The sequence below is a fragment of the Paramisgurnus dabryanus genome, chromosome 18 (assembly GCF_030506205.2).
Source record: "Paramisgurnus dabryanus chromosome 18, PD_genome_1.1, whole genome shotgun sequence".
NCBI classification, from domain to species: domain Eukaryota; kingdom Metazoa; phylum Chordata; class Actinopteri; order Cypriniformes; family Cobitidae; genus Paramisgurnus; species Paramisgurnus dabryanus.
The window spans coordinates 8,085,339-8,104,395 of record NC_133354.1 but is presented as its reverse complement, the minus strand read 5'-3'; the positions used below and the strand labels follow the sequence as shown (position 1 = coordinate 8,104,395).

Genomic DNA, 19,057 nt, shown 5'->3' with positions numbered 1-19,057 from the left:
ACAAAAAACTTTTAAATAAAACACTTAAATGCTTCTCAATCAATATGGATTTCGGTCTCGAGCCGTCAAGCGCATCCTCGAGGAAAACAACTTTTTTTGAACTTAAAACTAGGTGCTTTCTAATACAAATGCAGTACATACTATTAGTAGGCAAATTGGGACGCAGCTTAAATCTCTGTACGTTACTGTCGCAGTTTTGGTGTTTGCTGTAAACCGTAAGCGCCACCCACCCAAGGTGTGTTCGACGTCATGCGGACCTGCGCAGACTGTTCGTCTTATGACATCAGAGCACCGCGAGATCAATTCTAAAGCAAAGACGCTCTCGCGGTACTTTGTTGTCATCATCCGCGCAACGCCGCTTAAAGTTGAACACACCTCCCATTTTTCCATAGTTAACGGCTAAATGTCCAGCTAGTAGATTAGAAACACACCCTAATGCCGCTTTTAAAGTAGATATAAAACATCGACACTGGGATGTATGAAGAACACGCGTGTTATTTCAGCAGTTTTACGCGGTACGTTTAATTCTCGTAGTTGGTTGTTTAGAGCGGATCTTAAACTACACAAGCAGAAATGTTCTGCAGAAACCAAAGCTCCAGAGTCACCGTGGCCCGTGGATCCGCGCTGGAGATGGAGGTGAAGAGAGGACAGTTTCGGCTGAGTGTGCTGGAGGACTCCGCACAGGTAAAACACACACCTGTGCACACCCAGCTAGAGAAAATTGCGCGCGGAATTTGCTCTGGTGACTAGAAGAAGCCACGAGTGACTCCCTGAAGTATTAAGTTAAACCATGTTCCTCTTAGCTGTCTTGGGAAATAACATACATTTGCTGAGTTAAAAGTGTTTTAGCCCAAATCATTTGGTTTATGGAGAATATGGGAAATGTTTGAGTTATTAAAATATTTTTATATTTAAATGCAGACTTTGATAGTTCGTTAAATCACAGCACGACGAAACTTGAGAAGAGATTACTTTCCATTGCCTATATTTGTAAATAAAGACTGACCCTTCCTACAGGAAATGCACATTATTATATAATTTGCCTACATCTTACATTTCAAAAGTAAATGTAAACCTTTATAAGTTGTAAGAAAACTACAGAAACTTGAACGTTTTAAGGTTTGATAGTTAATGCCAGTGTAACACACCTAAACAGAGTTGGCAGATGTTGTGTTGAATGAGTAATAACGGGCAATAAATCAAGCAATTATACTGTTGGGAAACTGTAATTATTATCTAGGTTGAATAATTTCAACATGAAAGATTAATAGTTTTATTGAATAATCATATCTAATTATTACATTACCTCAGTAACTTTGCACCTGGAAGGCAAAAATCACAGGCAGGTCATAACAAGAAAATCACAGATCGTATACTTGTGCTTGCACAACTCATTGGGATGAAAAGATAATTTATCTTAAACCCTGCATTACCATTTGATATTTTTGCACTTGTAAACTGATTTGTAAACTTACGTAACTTTGACCTCTTATATCACTGATTACAGGATGTTAACAGATTTAGAAGCCGATAAGCTGCCTAACTATCGGCAAACTATTACAGACAGACTATTATATAACTGTTACTATTAGCACACATAGTCTAAATTAGTTTCTTGTTTGAAAGTAAACTTGTTTGTGACACTCTTCTCTTTTTTTTCACATGAGTGTGCAGGTTTAACTAAAGGTTTTGGTTTCTGTGAGTGTCCCTTAACTAGTATTTTATAGCAATTTGTATTCTTTATGTTACATAGTATACAGATAGATGATTTTAAATCCATTTGTGTTTAAAGTCCACAGTTTTGTACACTGGAAAATCATTGTAATCGGGTTATGCATGCCAGTTTCTGTTTAATGAGCGCATGACCCAAAACCTCCCTCTAGCCTTATAGGTTTTCTGGAAATCCTTCAGCAGTTCAAAGCTTTTTATGACATCCTGAGTAAAGTTTATTTGTAGATTTAGGGTAAAATAAGGTCATCTGAATTTATTTTGTGCACTTCAATATAAAGTATGCAATTTACTGCATGTCAGTTTAACTTTAGACTCTATCTTTTTTAATACCCAATAGTAAATTTCTTGTGTAGGGGGATTTTTTTAGAAATTCGGCCAGCATCCATACATAAGACAATCTATAAAACAAGATAAAACGTCAACCATTACATATCTACATATACAATTAAAAACTTTATAAAATACTAAAAATCATAACGATGTGCCACACAACCTATACTCATTCACCCCATGTGTTACCCAGCTGTCATCATAGCACAGGTGCTGAATTAGATTAAGTCGAGACTACCAAATGAAACTGCTAAAATATGGTTAACATTTGTGACCATGTTTGTGAAATCCAGGGTAAAGTCTCTTGATCAAATTATGAGATTAGGAGCATCAAAGATTAATTTGAATCAATGATTTCAATCTTTGACATGAACTTAGTCAACATTAAAGATATCAAGATTATATTCAAGGTTATATTCTCACTCAATAACCTTGATCTTGACCTTTTATGATCTTTATCTTCTATTAAAATGATTTTTATGTAGAAAACGGTAAATCCATAAAAAATCACTTCAGCTGGGACTGGGTCACTTTAATATAAACGTGTGAATGAATAAGAACAAACATCAGGATTACCGCTACTCAGATTTACTGTATACCAGCAACATGTACAGTATTTATAGTTTTAGATCAGGCATTGTTTATCTTATTCCAAACATGTACATTTGTAAAAAGTGCTGCAGAATATTTAGTTAAGATACAACTAACTATTTGAAAATCTGGTTTTTGAGGGTGCAAAAAATAGTGAGAAAAACGTTTTTAAGCAAATGTTTTTTTATTATTTTCTATGCCACAAATATACTTGCACTACTTAAGGCTGGTTTTGTGGTCCAGGATCACATATTTAATCTCTTTAGCCTGATTTTTATTTAAGCCTTAAGTTGTCTTATACAGTGATCCTGACCTGAAGGGGCTTAAACACAAGACCAACATCAGCTGGTTTATAGCTGATTAGCCCTAAACAAGATTTACATTTTGCACATTCCATAAGTTGTGACTTTCTATAGATATGATAGCGGTGTATTGATTCAGTGTCCATCATGACTGAAATCAAAAATGTGCTAATAAGTTATAATCTGTTCTTGACTTAGGTAAGGTGTATGTTGGTTTTGTGATCAAGCTTTTGTGATTAAGGTTTGTGCGTTAAATGAATGAAATTGGTTTCAAACTGACACATTGTATTGTACATGGGTACAAATCGATTAGTTTGAGTTTGCTGTTTAAATGATGGAATTAACAAGTCCCAAAACTTACTCTTATGGCTGTGCAATTAATTGTTTTTGATTCAATTTATATTTTTGTTTTAAACTATTACAAAAAGATAATCGTGGTAAAACAATTATTGTGCAATTATAAATTACGTGCTGCTGGACTGATGTGCCTGTAAGGCACTTTGAAGACACCACTGCGTTAAGACACGTAGCCAATTGCAACACTTACTTAATAAAAAGGTTAAATAAATGCATGTTTTCAAACTCCTTGAGTAATCGTGTTACATGACCGTGATCATGACTTTGCCCATAATCGAGCAGCCCTAGCTAATCTACTAATGTCTTAACATACTTGGAGAAGAAAAACATTTATGCGATTTCTGAAGAACTAGCAAATCGCTTTACCTTTACTGAACCTTCACAAACTAATAAGCACATTAGGCATAAACATTGGCTTTGGGGTTTTGGGCTTTTACGTCATGGCTTATCCTGTACTTTTTAAACAGTCCTCTCATGTGATAAGAGTTATAAACAACCATCAAAGTGTGTGTGTGTTTGCGTGTGCACGCACACGTTTGTGATGCATAGGGCAATTGTTTTGAGAGTTTTTTCTATGGACCATTCTCAAATTGATCTAGTTCTTGTGGATTTTTATATTTTTTCACAATGTTTAATTCTTCCTTGTCATGTTGAAGGCCCAGCGAAATGGAAAGTGTTGAGTTGAAAGTCTGGGTTACCGGAAGATGTCTGTTAGCTTTGATGCCATGTTTATTCTAATTTTCCCTAAAAGAAGAGGAAAAATGCAAACTTAACGCCGGTTATGTTTTTGGACAAGTGACCAAAAATTGTGATTCAAAGGAGCAGGGACATGAAGATGTCCCTGCTCCAAGACCAACTAACTACCTAAAAGTATTTAATGATATGAGTAGCATAAACAAAACAATCTTTTGAGACAAGAATACCTCAATATTGCAGGCACATCATTTGATGGGTCCTTGTGTGTTTTGACAAAAAGATATTGCACTGGAATTTAAGATCATGTTTTTATGTTTCTGAAGAATATCTTTATAGCTAGGCAGATGAATTTGCTACGCAAATAAACATGAATTCACTATGGGAAAGCAATGTGGGATTCATTAGTCGATTGAGCATCATGTTAAGACATTATATGTGTAACCCAGCTGAAATAATGTTTTTTGTGATTTACTATGTATATATATCATCCTACATAATGTAAATGACATTTTGTGAAAATATAACCTTGATATCTTAAAGGGGACATATTATGAATGTCTGACTTTTTCCATGTTTAAGTGCTATTATTGGGTCCCCAGTGCATCTATCATCCTAGAAAATGTAAAAAAAGATCAACCCAGTAAATTAGTTTTGGTAAATTTGGCTCCCCTTGTGATGTCAGAAGGTATAATACCACCCCTTAATCTAACCACGGCACTGCCATTTAGTGCAGAGATCAGCTCATTTGCATTTTAAAGGACACACCCAAAATGGCACATTTTTGCTCACACCTTCAAAGTGGCAATTTTAGCATGCTATAATAAATTATCTGTATGGTATTTTGAGCTAAAGCTTCACACATTTACTCTGGGTACACCAAAGATTTATTTGACATCTTAAAAAAGTCTTGTGAAATGTCCCCTTTAAATATCGTCATGTCAAAAATTGAAATCAGTGTGAAACCAATGATGGAAACCAAACACTGATGCTCCAAAATTAGATTATAAGACCGAATTTCACAGATAGTGTCACATATAAGATAAAATGACACTACTTTTTGTAAGTCCACTTATCTGTCCCTCCCTTTTTTATTTTTAAGATTATCAGCAAAAAAATCCTTTTTTTAAAATTTTTTGTCCAATAACCTCCAACGTACAGGATTAGGCAATTGAACCGACAAAGTTTGTTCCTTACTATGTGTATAAATGAAAAATTCAACATGATACAATATAATAAAACTACTTTTGTCTTATTGCAGGACTGTGAGGTGCATAAATTGATCGAGAGAGAGGTGCGTATAAGAGATGGAGCTTGTAGGCTTTTAGCCGCGTGTTCTCAGAGGGAACAGGCCCTGGAAGCATCCAAAACCCTCCTCACCTCAAACAGTCGCATAATGGCCCTCATGAGCCGCCTGCAGCGCATGAAGGAAGCACAGGCCATGCAGAGAGCTGGACGGAGGTAATGAACGTTGTGTGTGTGTGTTTCAGCTTTAGGTAATGTGGGAGACATTATAATTAATAAAATGTAAAAATGTAAGATAATGTATACATTCAAAACTGGTTTTGTGGTCCACGTTCAAGTGTAGCTAATTATTTAAATTTGGAGACTATGGGGTGGTTTCCCGGAAAGGGATTAGACTAGTACTAGACTAATATAAAAGTAAGAGCTGTCCAAACTGAAAACAACTTGCAATGCCATATCTTAAAATACATCAGTGCCCTTAATTTTGCTTCAAAATGCACACAAGTAATGTTTTCAGTAAGGCATGTTTGTTAAAACTAGTTATATTTCCTAATTAAACTAAGGCCTAGTCCTGGCTTAAGCTAATCCCTGTCCGTGAAACCACCCCTAAATGTTTTATGTACAATATGATTTAATATGACACTTACTATGAACCTACCACATTTAAAATGGTTCTTTATACATAAATATATAGATGTATATATATTTTAGGAAAAGGGTTCCTAACAAACAGTTCATCATATTTGGGGATCCTTGGCATCATAAAGTTTGAAAACCTCTTGATTGCATTAAGACAACACGAGAAAAGACATCCAGTAAGCCCAGTAGGTTTTGGTACAGCACTTTTGATTAATTGATTTATTGATCGACTGGTTTTAGGTCTTTTGATGGTGGAGCTCTTGAGGAGAGATTACCTTGTACCGCAAAAGTAGCCATTTCAGGTACTCTCTCTCTCTCTCTCTCTCTCTCTCTCTCTCTCTCTCTCTCTCTCTCTCTCTCTCTCTCTCACCCAAGTATTTGCATTATTTATTTGCATCAATTTAATAATTATTGTTTTTAACTTTATATCCTTAGATATCCGCATTCCTCTTATGTGGAAGGACACCGAGTATTTTAAAAACAAAGGGGGTGCGTCTTACAAATGCATGAAAAATTATTATTTAATTTTTTTTGGTTGGTCCTTTTGTAATTTTCTCGTTTTAATTTGCTTGTTTAGAGCTTCACCAGTGTGCTGTGTTCTGTTTACTGCGAGTGGGGACAGAGATTCATAATACAGATCTTGTAATAGTAGACAGGACACTCACAGACATCTGTTTCGAAGAAACGTTGATATTGTAAGATACTTTTCATTTCATTAGATTTTGAATCATAAATGCTAAATTATTCAGTTTAGTTTGAATCACTTTCATACCACCCTGTCTGCTTAGCTCTGATGTACCTCCAGACTTTGACCTGCTGGTGGAGCTCTACAGCTGCCGTGTAGAGGAGGATTTCAGCTCGGGCCTCTCCTCCTGGAGGCTGAGCCGTCTGGGCAATTCTGTTACCCGCGCCTCTAGTAAAAAATTCATGTCAACTCTGGAGACGGCAGCTTCCTGTGGTTCTCATGGCAACGGGGGAGGATCTGGGGGAGGTGGGTCACCTGGGGGAGGTGGGTCACCTGGAGGAGGAGGAGGAGGATCACCTGTCCTGCTGCCCGTCCAGTCTGTTCAGTGAGTACCACTGGGATAAGTGTGTTCACAAATATAAAACTTACAATGCACGTACTTTACCATTTAAAGATTTGAACACTTATTACACACTTAAGAATGAAAATTAAACTCATTAAACACAACACAAATGGAGGTATAAAAAATATTATGTAGACATTTAGCCGATTTTTTTTATCTAAACCAACTCATAAGTGTAAGGAAAACACATGAGCATCGTTTTCTTATACAAACACAACCAACCAACTTCATGAGGTGCTTTTTAAACAGTATTGTAAATGTTTGCTGGATGCTTTGCCCTCACTATAAAGTCTTAACTTATCTATTTAGATTTTATCCTTAGTTTTTTGATGAAACTTACATTTTCAAGCTTTGAAGCATTAAGCCTTGAGATGAAACTATTTTATGAATCCGGGGAACATAAATTCAGTTCAGATTTGTACTGATAGTGAAGGTATTTGTACACGATGACAGATGATGCTGGGCAATGTTTGACAGCTTAAGTTCACACTTGGCTTAAATTTACCTGCAGAAGATCACAGATACAAATAGCAATGCTTGCATCCTTGGAGACGGTCCATACAGACAGACACACCTTGAGTCTTTATTGTCTTAACATTCAGTCAGTCTGAGACAGCAGCCAAAAAACAGTAGAATGAAAAAAGAAGTAACTGATTTTAACACAGATAACACATTTTTTTGTTAAATCTGCCTGTCAAGAACGCCACGTCATATTTCATTGTAAAAGCAAAAGGAATAAAGTTAAGAGTGTATTTTGCATATAAAAAAATCTGTTCTTATTGCAGAAAAAATATAAAGATTAAATGGTAACATATGTGTATATTACATTGTTTAATGTTTTCACTTTTAACTTATTCCCCGCCAGCCTTTTTTTTTCTTTCAAGTTGCCCGCCAGCATTTTTTTGTGATTTTCACAAAAGTTTCACAAAATACCTTCCATGAAAATGTTCTTCTATAAATATATAAACATACAAACATATCAAATGAAAGAACAGACCCTCTGCTTTCAAACAAACAAAATGGGGAAAAAAGTGTAAACCTATCTTCAATTGATCTCTTTTCATAACCTGTTAAATATGGGTAGGTTTCTTCCAAAATACCAAATTTTCAGAGACCACATAAATAATTGCATTTTTTTGTAAAGGAATTTTGTTAGATATCAGATTCAGAACGATTATCAAAACATACACAGAGTTCAAAATTTGTAAATTAGTTTTTGCTTCAGTTTTTTTATGAATTGGGTAAGAGCGTCATCTAGTGGACAATAACGGAATTACAGATTACCGTAAAAACTCGTCAGGAAAGCATCATTGGCAGGGAAATGTTTTCTTTAAATTGAAGAGATTACTCGTCAGTGGTGGGAAAAGAGTTAATATGTGGCAGCACTTTACAATAAGGTTATATTTGTTGTAAATGCACTAACAATGAGCAATATCGTTTTTCAGCATTTATTAAGAATCTTAATATTAGTTAATGCCAATACAATTGTGTTTTTTTATTCATTGGCATTAACTAATGTTAACAATTACAACATTTGATTTTATAAAAGTTATCTGTAAATGCTGTAATAAAAATGAACCAAAATTAATGAATACTGTAAAAGTATTGTTCACTGTTAGCTAATGGGGTGTGCTTATTTAAAAATATAATACGAACATCATGATGCAAAGTATGTCTTATAAAAAACATTTCTTATTCATTTTTATTTTGATATCTAGATGTTTTTGTTACATTTAAAACATATTATATGTGACCCTGGACCACAAATTCAGTCATAATGATAATTTTTTTTGTACATCACATGAAAGCTGAATAAATAAACATTGGCCGAGATACAACTATTGGAAAATCTGGAATCTGAGGGTGCAAAAAATCTAAATATTGAGAAATACGCCTTTAAAGCTGTCTAACTAAAGTCTTGTGCAATACATATTGCTAATAATAAGTAAATGTTTGATATATTTATGGTAGGAAATTTATAAAATATTATCATGGAACAAGATCTTTACTTATCTTAATTTTTGGCATTAACTCTTTCCTCGCCAAGCCAGCATTTTTCATGATTTTCACAAAAGTTGATTGCCTTCCAGAAAATGTTCTTTTTTATATAAGCATCCAATATATCAAACCTATCTTCATTACTTCTCTTTATATTACCTCTCAAATATGAGTGTTTCTTCAAAAATGTCAAATTTTTTGCAAAAAGCTGACATAATTGCATTTTGCATTTTTATGAAGGACTTTTAATAGAGATCAGATTCATATCGATCCTCAAAACATACATGGACATACAGCTGTTTGCCCTAGGGCGATACTTCCGGGTTTTAAAAGTTGCGAATTATAGGGCTATTACGGATTGCAGGAAATACTCGTCATTGGCAGGGAAGCGTTTTTTCTTAATTGATGAGTTAACCCGTTAATGGCGGGGAAAGAGTTAAAAAAATAATTTTGACCCAAAAAATGTATTGTTGGTTATTTCTACAAATATACTTGTGCTACTTAAGACTGGTTTTGTGGTCCAGGGTCACATAGATATAAAAAGTAATACAAGCCCTTCAATATTACATCTTTTCCACAGGGGCCCCAAATATCATCTACTAGCTCACACTTCTTTGAATCTCTGCCACATACAGAAGTCTTTCCGAACCCATGACCTGACCATATCAGGCACAGGTAAGTAAACGCAGCTTTCACTTTCATTAATTCACTTTATACATTATCTATTAATGTGTTTCTTTGCATCAGAGGAAACTTCATACTGGTTGCCGTTGTATGGTAGCATGTGCTGTCGACTTGTGGCTCAGCCTCTCTGCTTGACTCGAGATGTCGTGTGTGGAAACCTTAGAGTTCAGGTTAGTGAAAATATTATAATAAACCTTGGTTACTTAAGTACAATGCTCCAGTCTGTACTCAATACTTATTTACTTTTTGTGTCTTTTTGTTCCCAAGTCAGATGCCAGTCCTGAGGAATGGACTGATGTCTACGGTGTCCTGAGAGGGACTGATTTAAATTGTTACCAGCAGAAAAGCGATACAGGATCTTTAGAAAAACCAGTGTTTACTATTCCCATCAATAAGGTCAGACATTACAGGTCATTTGGATAAATGCACACTTCTCAAACAATAAATGTTATAAAGGCATTGGAAAGGTAGCACAGTAAACATCAAAGACATTGCAAGAAAAAAAATGAAACGAATAGGAATTTAAAATCAACCTCTGCAATAAGAAAGGAGCCACATAGATATATTTAATCTTTAATCCAAAAGATGGCACTCTGAATCTGTCTTATTCATTTTGTAACTTAATATTATGTACCAGAGGTTTTTAATTCTCCTCCTGCATGGTCACTGTTCATAGATTAGCTTCAACCCCTATCAAATACACCTGAATCTGTACATTTACTTTTATGCATTTGGTCGATGCTTTTATTCAAAGCGACTTCAATTCATACGTTTTTTGAACCACTTGTTCATTTCATGGAGTTGAACCCATGACCTTTTGCTGTTAGCGCAATACTTCTATTAGTGTTGGACCGATTTAGTTTTCTGAATGATGAGTCTTGTTTTATTGTTTTAAAACCCTATTTAAAGATATGCATCTGTGTGCATGCTTGCTTTAGGACACCCGTGTGCGTGCTGCAGAAAGGAATCCGTCTTTGAACACCCAAAGTATCACCATAAGCAACCAGACTGCTGATGAGACTACATACACGATTGTCACACGACCGCCAGAGGACACACACCGCTGGATGGAGGCATTCTGGCAGCATTTTTATGACATGAGTAAGTCTGTGTACCAAAGCTCGTGCAGAATGCAAAAAAACATTACAGGTAAACTAGAACACACCCCACTGTATTTATAGCACCAGGCTTTAGTCAATGACTAAAGTTGTTACGTATTGACATTCTTGTCTAAGAAGAATTTCTGTTTTGTAAGAAGTATCCGTGACAATTGAAAGTATGTAGTGAAGGATTAGGACACTTTCTAATAGGGCATATCTATATATCGTCATACTGTTTTTATCCACTTTTAACTATGACACTATGACAATGAGATGTGCTGCTGTAATTGCCGCAAAAGGTGGGCATACCAAATATTAAAAAGTTAAAAGTGGATAAAAACAGTACGAATCACTTCATCTGATATTTGAGCATCCATTATTATTAAATGTAATCGGGTGATTCTCATGAAATCCAGATTTAGAAGGTGTCCAGCATCAGATTTTTTAAAAAGCCCTTGAAGCCAATTTTTTGCATATATAAGATTAAGGTCTGAACTTACTATAACCATTATTTTTAGAGGATTTAAAAAATATTTCCTATAGAATTATTAATTTTTTTAGATTATCATTATCAAAATGTATCAATACGGCAACATGATATTACATTAAATATATGCATTTACAAACTCATGTTTCGGTAATGAGAACTAAAAAGTTGTCTAGGTACTATGACAAACAAACTTTCAACTTTTATCCGGAGAGAAAAAATAAGAACTGCTTACCTGGTAGCCATCTTGAGTGTTGCAGTCAATTATGTCCCTTCCAACAAATATATATATATATTTTTTTTAAATGTTAGTTCCTCGATGGCTTAAACAATGATTGAAAATTGTTGCGAATGATAAGAAAATTGGTCTTGGACACATTTATTTTCCTTATTATTGTTATACATTTATACACACAATTAATACACAATTTATACACATGTTATACACAATTATACATTTACCAATGATCACCAAATACCACATGTTTCTTTACTGTAAATGTTTATAGTATAACACGCACTGAAGCTTTTAATTTTTTAGATTTTTTATTATAAATATTTTCATGTCAAAGAACCCAAATCCAATCATTTACACGTTCGGGTAATTAAATATTTCCCCTTAAATGTGGAAAAAACAATAAAATTGGTTTCAGTTTAAACAGTTTAAAAAGTAGACCAAATCTAAACTTGAAAATAATCAGAGGACTTGGCAACGCTACGCTGCGGACAGCATCTCTCATCGAGTTCACGCTTTATCTCTGGATAAAAGTTAAACTTTTCAAAAGGCACAACGCTATTTTTATGATTTTTTTTACAATTACAACGCTATTTTATGTAGCCTTATGTTTCAAAAGTACATAAACGCTGTGGACCGTACATCGCGTGTACAGCACGAGACCCCATTTACATTACCTTAATAATGCGTGATGCCATTTCCTTGATATTGCGTGTTTCTGTGACAAGAATCATGTGAGATAAGAGGTAATTATAAGACATGAACTTGAGCACAAATGTATTTTGTCGTCCGATTGACGAAATACTACGATTCACATGTTTAAATGCGCACTTTTCTCCTGCTGATCGGATCACAGACCACCTCCTTCAATACGATTCAAATTTACATCCGATCATCCTCAATCGTGTTGATTAAGGTGTTTACATAAAAGCTATTTAAAACGATTGAGCATCAATATGATTACAATCAGATTATTTGGTTGCATGTAAACGTACCTATTAAGTGCGTTTACATGCACAGTCTTGTAAACGCATTAAAACAGTAAGCAAAAACTGATCGACACATAGTATTTTGCTCATTACCCCGATTTTGCGTTGCATGTAAACACTTTTACCGGCTTTCTTGCAGTTTCGTTCTTGTGCACATGCAAGTAACACATAAAAGTCTGCACTTGTCCCAAGCAGTTGGCAGAGAAACTTCCAAAATAAAAGCTCATGTTACATTTTCAGGTTCTGCAGACATGAGATGAGATTAAATAGTATAGCTTAAGACAGATTTCCTGTCAGTTTTTTGAATGACTGTATGTACTATAGGCTGGTGACCAAATCCAATGCAAACACGGTTTTCTGCATAGCCGGTTTATTGATTTGCATGTAAATGAAAGAAATCAGGTTTTTATATAAAACAGATTTCTAATAGTTATCCGCTTATTCTGTGCATGTAAACGCAGTCATTCATAACAAAGTCAAAACAGCATGTCTACTGAGACTGCTATGCTGTAAAAGGATACAAAAAGTGTGAGTGTATTTTTTTCATTGTAGAGTGATCGTGTTCACACACTGCCAACACACATTTATGTCCAGACACCTTATAAAAGCGGATTTTGCGTAATATGGGCCCTTTAATGACGGTGTGTATGGAGTATATGCAAAACCTGCTAATCTATGATCGATATTTCAGAATGTTACATAGTACATCTGGTTTGCTTTAACGGAAACAAGGAAAAATACTTATTTGATAAGTGATTTTAAATTCTCAGAAATACAGTAAAGAATTTTAAATATTTCTTCCTTTAACCTGATCATGTGTCTTTTTTGTAATGTTGTGCGATGTTCCCCATAGTGAGATCCTATCGTCAGCCTGTGAGATCCCTGATAGTATCCGGGCAATAGTTTACTCATTTATTTATCTGTTCATTTTTATACATTTTTGACAAGCCACTAGATTGGTGGACCAAAAAAAGCCAATTTACTCTCAGGGCCGCTGGCAACACTGTCACATCCGTTTACACGAACCTGTAAACAAGCACAAAGTATTGATAAGTTGGCAACACTCATCCCTTACTAAATGTACCATGATTTACTATAGTAATTGTAACTTATCCACAGTAACCACAAATTTTCTATTGTTTAATTATACTAGTTTGATTGTGATATTTTTATAAAACATATGATAATACAAATTGCATTTGCTTTACATTTTCTGTGATAAAACCATTCATTCTTTCTTGGCTCATAATGCAAATCTCTGTTTCCTCATGTGTCAATCACAGATTATTTAAGAGCTTACACGCCTCCTCGCATATGACCTTTCTAATCAAAAAGTGTTTTAGAAATTTTAAATCAATATGTTGCTTTATGTGAATGAGTACTCGAAACTACTAGAACCTGTTTTAAGTCCCATAGTATGGGTTTTGTGGCTTTATATCAGTGACTTGAAAGTGCATTGTGTAACTTTTTTGTCAAAAATGCAATATAATATAACTATATTATCAGTAATGTGTAAAGACCTCACATAATGGACTGTATTGTTTTTATTATATTAGAATGGGCCGTTTTATCTACATACACCGCGGGTCCCCTGTCATGTTTCTACACGGACAAACAAAGAACACACCACCTAAAAAATATAGCTTTTTTCAAAAACCATGTATACATTTTTTTCCTCTCACAAATACAAACATAAACATACATGTTGCTCACATAATATTGTAGCTCAGTTTGTGCCGAACACAGTGTTATGAGACGTTTTTAAGCAATTGAAAAAGGCCAAATGTCAGTGCAGGTCAATAAACTTAAACATCCCAGATCTTTAAGAATGTTCTTTACATTATGTAGGATGATTTTTGTAGAAAACACTATATAAAAAACGACTTTAGTTGGTTTTTATTTTAAAAAAATTTGCAATTTCCAGAAATGTTAACATCATTCTTTCTTTGAAGCATTGCTATGCTCCTCAGGAAATGGAAAATTACTAGATCTATTTCAAGAAAGCACCACTTGATACTCATCAGTCTACAGGTTTCCTTATTGCACTAGCCAAAATTCCCCTTGCTGTTTCCTTGCACGGGCTGTGTGACAGCAACGTCTCAAATTTAATTTCTGCATGTTTGTATACAACAACAAATACTTAGAAAGTTGAATGTGAAGTAGGCAGTTTCAATCATGAATCATTTACAATAATAGTGATTATGAGTAATTAGCATTATAATTAAAACCAAATGCACAAATTGCTGGAGAAGATCTGATATGTTAAATATGAAATGTTTGATGTTAAAGAGATAATTCAGGTGCTTGGATTTCAGTGTTGCTGTCAAGTCTGTTCACTGCATCACATAAATTCAGTTAAAATGTACTGTGTTGTCTTTTTAGTATGCACGTTATGTATTTTTAAAGCATTTCCATAGTGTTTGATTCACTTTACATAAGGTTCCATTTGTTAATATTAGTTAACTACATTTGTGTACATGAACTAACAATAAACATATGTATAGTGCAGCATTTATTAATCCAAGTACATGTTAATTAAACATTTACTAATATACATTTAAAATCAAGCATTATGGGCCCTATCAAACACCCAGCGTCTTTTGCTAGTTTCAATTCGGTGCAATTAGCATTTTCACGTTTAGCGACACTTTGTTTAAATAGCAAATGCATTTGCGCACAATTTTGCACCCATGGGTGTCTGAAAACGAGGTGTGTTCGGGCGCATTGTTGGCGTGTTGCTATTTTGAGGCAAACTAAAATGGACTACACCAATGACCAACCTTGTCTAAAAGTCAATGGCGCAATGTTGTTTTGGTTATTTAATGAGTGCATTATTAATATGTGCCTATAAACGGGAAGACAACACGCATTTGCTTATCACGCACATGGATGCGCAGCAGCACACAAACCTTTTTAAATTTGAAAAATCAAAGGATTAAAATGTAAAAGATTATTATTGAGTCTCTTGGACATAAATGAGGACCGATTACAAGATGTTAGAACACATGTAGCCTGGTAAGAAATTAAATGTTTTGCTTAAACAAATGCAAATATTGCTTTGATTTTTTTATGCTAACCCCCTGATTTATTGTATATGATGACTTTGTACCTGTGGATATGAGACGCGAACCTTTTTTTAAGTAATGCTTTTTAAAACACTTACGGCACTCAAACGGATCTTCGCATGTTTGTAAATTCGTTTGTTACAAATAAAGTATTTTTAGAGTACAAGCCTTTTCTTGCATATTTGTAAATTATTTTTTGAGATTACACTGATCATGTAGGCTATCCATATAAAATAAAGCCTGCTATTTTTACTTCCATGACTGAAAAAAAACAACCTTTAAAGGTTTTAATACAAAAAAATGTAAATACAAATGAAAACAATGCAATTTTTAAACATTAACCTTAAAGTGGTGGTTTTCTTACTCTGTTTAGTTTTTCAGTTTACAAATGCCACCATCTAAATAGGAAATCGGCATTGCTTGAGCGCAACAGGCTTTTAACGGAGATTTAAATTTGTTTATTGCACGTTACACCCGTCACTCATTACGAGAATACTCATTACACCAGCCACGTCTACCGCTTTAACATTTTGAGTTTACTTGCTTCATTCGCGCGTGAAATTCTAGTCATCGAGACATTCATGTAGAAATTCTGAGAGGGGCTTCTGTGACTTTGCTCGCTTTCTGTAATCACGTCACCACTAGATCAAGCTCCTGATTGGTTAACGTGGTGCGTTTTTCCGCCAAAGTTCAAAATTTTCAACTTGCGCGTCTCCCGCGGCAATGCTCAATTCATGCGAACTAGACGTGCGAATGAGGGGGAATCGCCTCAACGTGTCTTCAGACCTTTCTCTAGCTCAAATATTTTTTTTTTTGCTGAAGGGGCCATAATATTTAGTTAGAGGAGCATGAGTGAGTGAAAGCCTTAAACTGAGTAAAAAAAGAAATCTTTGCACAGGCTCATAATCAAAAAAATATAGGAGTAATCTAAAAATCGTAGGTTACGGTCTGCTTGTTGTCCCCTAAATAATCTGATGGAGCAGTACAGCAACAGGTTTCAGACCTGTTTGGCTTGATTGATCAACTCTGTCAGTTGGAAAATCAGTTAAATGCATTTTATCACCCTCTTAACCTTTTAAGTTGGAGCTCATAGATGCTGTAAACGTTGTGATTTAAAGCAAAGAGTCACTTTAAAAGCAACACATTTTTTTGGCATGTAGCTTCAAAAGAAAAGTAAACAAAACAGAGCTACAATAAAACAACATGCAGTTATGTGTCAAGTCGTTGTTTGGGTAGTTTTAAACTGGAAATAAAAAATAAAGGGTTGACCCCTTTCTGTCGCAACCCTTTTGAAAGAGTGTGTGTGTGTGTGGAGGGGGGAATTGGTGTGCATCTTATATTATTGCAGTTAATAACTTCATACTCATTCTTTGATCTAGAGGCCTAATTTTAAAAGTCACTTAAAGTTTTTCCCTGAAGTATCTGGAGTTGAAAATATTAAATAAAAAAGTAATACCTGTTTGAATTAATTTTTAATAAATAAAAATGTTCAAAGTTTATTTATGTTATAAAATTTTTCAGGACCAAATTGCTATAAAAAATAAAGCCCCTATAGTTTTGATCGAGATTTTAAGTTGAAATCACAAAACATGAGGTTTAATATGCATATATTTGGGGTTAGATTAATTGATCAAAAATAAATCAAATAGGACATTCAGAAATTTATAAAAAAAAATTGGTGCAACTTGTCACTCAAATGCTGCTAATGTAATTTGTAAGAAAATAATTATTAAATTAAAATCTTGTTTTTCACTGGAATTTTTTGTGTATTTTCTTTTAGACCTCAATATATACAACAGTTTTTTTAAAGCTGCTTTTGTGAGGGGGAAAATGTTAAGTTATAACCCTATAAGTGCAGATTCAATCACATCTTGATCCATGTAAACAACTCAGTTGAGCCTAATATGCACTGTAAAAAATGCAGCATTTTTGTCTAATCAGCATATATTTATGTTACTTTAACTTAACAAATAAGGTTAAACAATTTCAACTTTTAACTTGTTTTATAATTTGTCATGGAAATAATTATGCATTAGCAGGTTATACATTTGGATTTGCGTGTGCGTGACCACTTTATACGCTCTGTTTTAAAGATTTTGCGATTAACACTTAAGGACACTTGACACTTAAGTTATCATAGCTAAAATCAATGGTTTCACTAAACCAGCAATGACAAAAACCCTATCAAACTGGATTTTTATTCCTAAATCCTCTTACAGATAAGATTATCTGATGGAGGAGTGCAAGATCAAGAGAACGAAAGAAAAACTTGCGGTAAATGAGTTCAAAGTGAGATAAAGTAGAGAGGGTAGCAATTAAAGAATTTAAAGTGATATTTCACCTAGAAGTGAAAATACAATCATTATTTACAAGCCCTTATATCATCCCTAATTTGCTTTCTTTGTTCTGTAAAAAAAAAATATTTAGATAGTTAGCAAAAAAATTTTTTTACATTCGGATTAGTGAGTCTGGAATACGGAAGCATAGCTGTGCACAATTTTTATGCAGGTATGGAGCATGGGCCAGTTACCAGTTTCATGGTATGCCAAGGTTTTAAAGAGTCAAGGTTTCAAAGAGTCAAGGTTTCAAAAGCATTAAAATTTTATGTGATACCGTTTTCAAGGTATAAGCTGTGTTTACACAAAATTATGTTAAATATTTAAATCGTGTAATTGATTTGATTTACATAAAAAAATACATATTACATTGACATTACTGAACTAAGTTTTCTTTCTTGTTTAAGTGACCATAAACAGCTGGATGTTACTCAGTATATTGAAACTTAAAGCAGTTTCAAACCATTATTAACTTTCCGGTTTTTGCAATTTTCATTTAGGAGCAAAAATCTGCCTTTAAATTTGGCAGGAATAAAGATTGATTATTTATCATGATAATTATTGACATCGACTGATATGGAAAACATTTTCTTGATAATATGTTTGGCCATATCGCCCAGCCCTAACTTAAAATGATGTGAGAATCATTCTGCCGACTCATTCACATTAAGCAATATATCGATTTAGAATTTCTAAACACTTTTTGTTTAGAATAGTGATATGCGAGGAGGTGTGAAAGCTTACGTGTACATTGTAACTTAAACCCTTCCCCAATAACTTTACCGGCCTCTGCATTCTGGGATGCATTTTAACCCATCAACCTCCAGGAATTGAAGGAGGTGACTGACAAGCTTAAACCCTCATTTTTTGTTCTAGCTCAAGAAACCTTCACTGGACCCCTCCATCCTAAACATTTTTTGGCCTATTTCTGTTATGCCTTTCATGTCTAAACTTTTGACCTGTGGCCCTCCACAAGGCTATGTTTTAGCTCCATCTCTATTCTCCCTTTATATGCTACCTCTGGGCTCTATTCTTTGAAAAAACGGTGTGTCCTTTCATTTCTACCTAGATGACACACAAATCTACCTACCAATCAGGAAAAACAACTCCACTGCGATCTCTTTTTTTCTACAATGTGTAGAAGAGGTTAAAAAATGGCTATTCCAAAATTTCCTCTTTTTAAATGA

At 34.4% G+C, this 19,057-nt stretch overlaps 1 protein-coding gene across 2 annotated transcripts in view; it reads left to right on the top strand.

Moving 5' to 3' along the window:
• The first annotated feature begins 393 nt into the window (after nt 1–393).
• The window catches only part of rtknb (rhotekin b), a 36,472-nt gene continuing 17,808 nt past the window's right edge, over nt 394–19,057 (top strand). For both annotated transcript variants that reach the window (XM_065244006.1, XM_065244007.1), the window contains exons 1-10: nt 394–684; nt 5,266–5,465; nt 6,129–6,190; nt 6,324–6,377; nt 6,466–6,583; nt 6,677–6,958; nt 9,555–9,649; nt 9,722–9,828; nt 9,926–10,054; nt 10,597–10,759. In XM_065244006.1, coding sequence (XP_065100078.1) covers nt 574–684; nt 5,266–5,465; nt 6,129–6,190; nt 6,324–6,377; nt 6,466–6,583; nt 6,677–6,958; nt 9,555–9,649; nt 9,722–9,828; nt 9,926–10,054; nt 10,597–10,759 — 1,321 coding nt within the window. In that variant the 5' untranslated portion in view covers nt 394–573. The remainder of the gene's footprint in view (nt 685–5,265; nt 5,466–6,128; nt 6,191–6,323; nt 6,378–6,465; nt 6,584–6,676; nt 6,959–9,554; nt 9,650–9,721; nt 9,829–9,925; nt 10,055–10,596; nt 10,760–19,057) is intronic.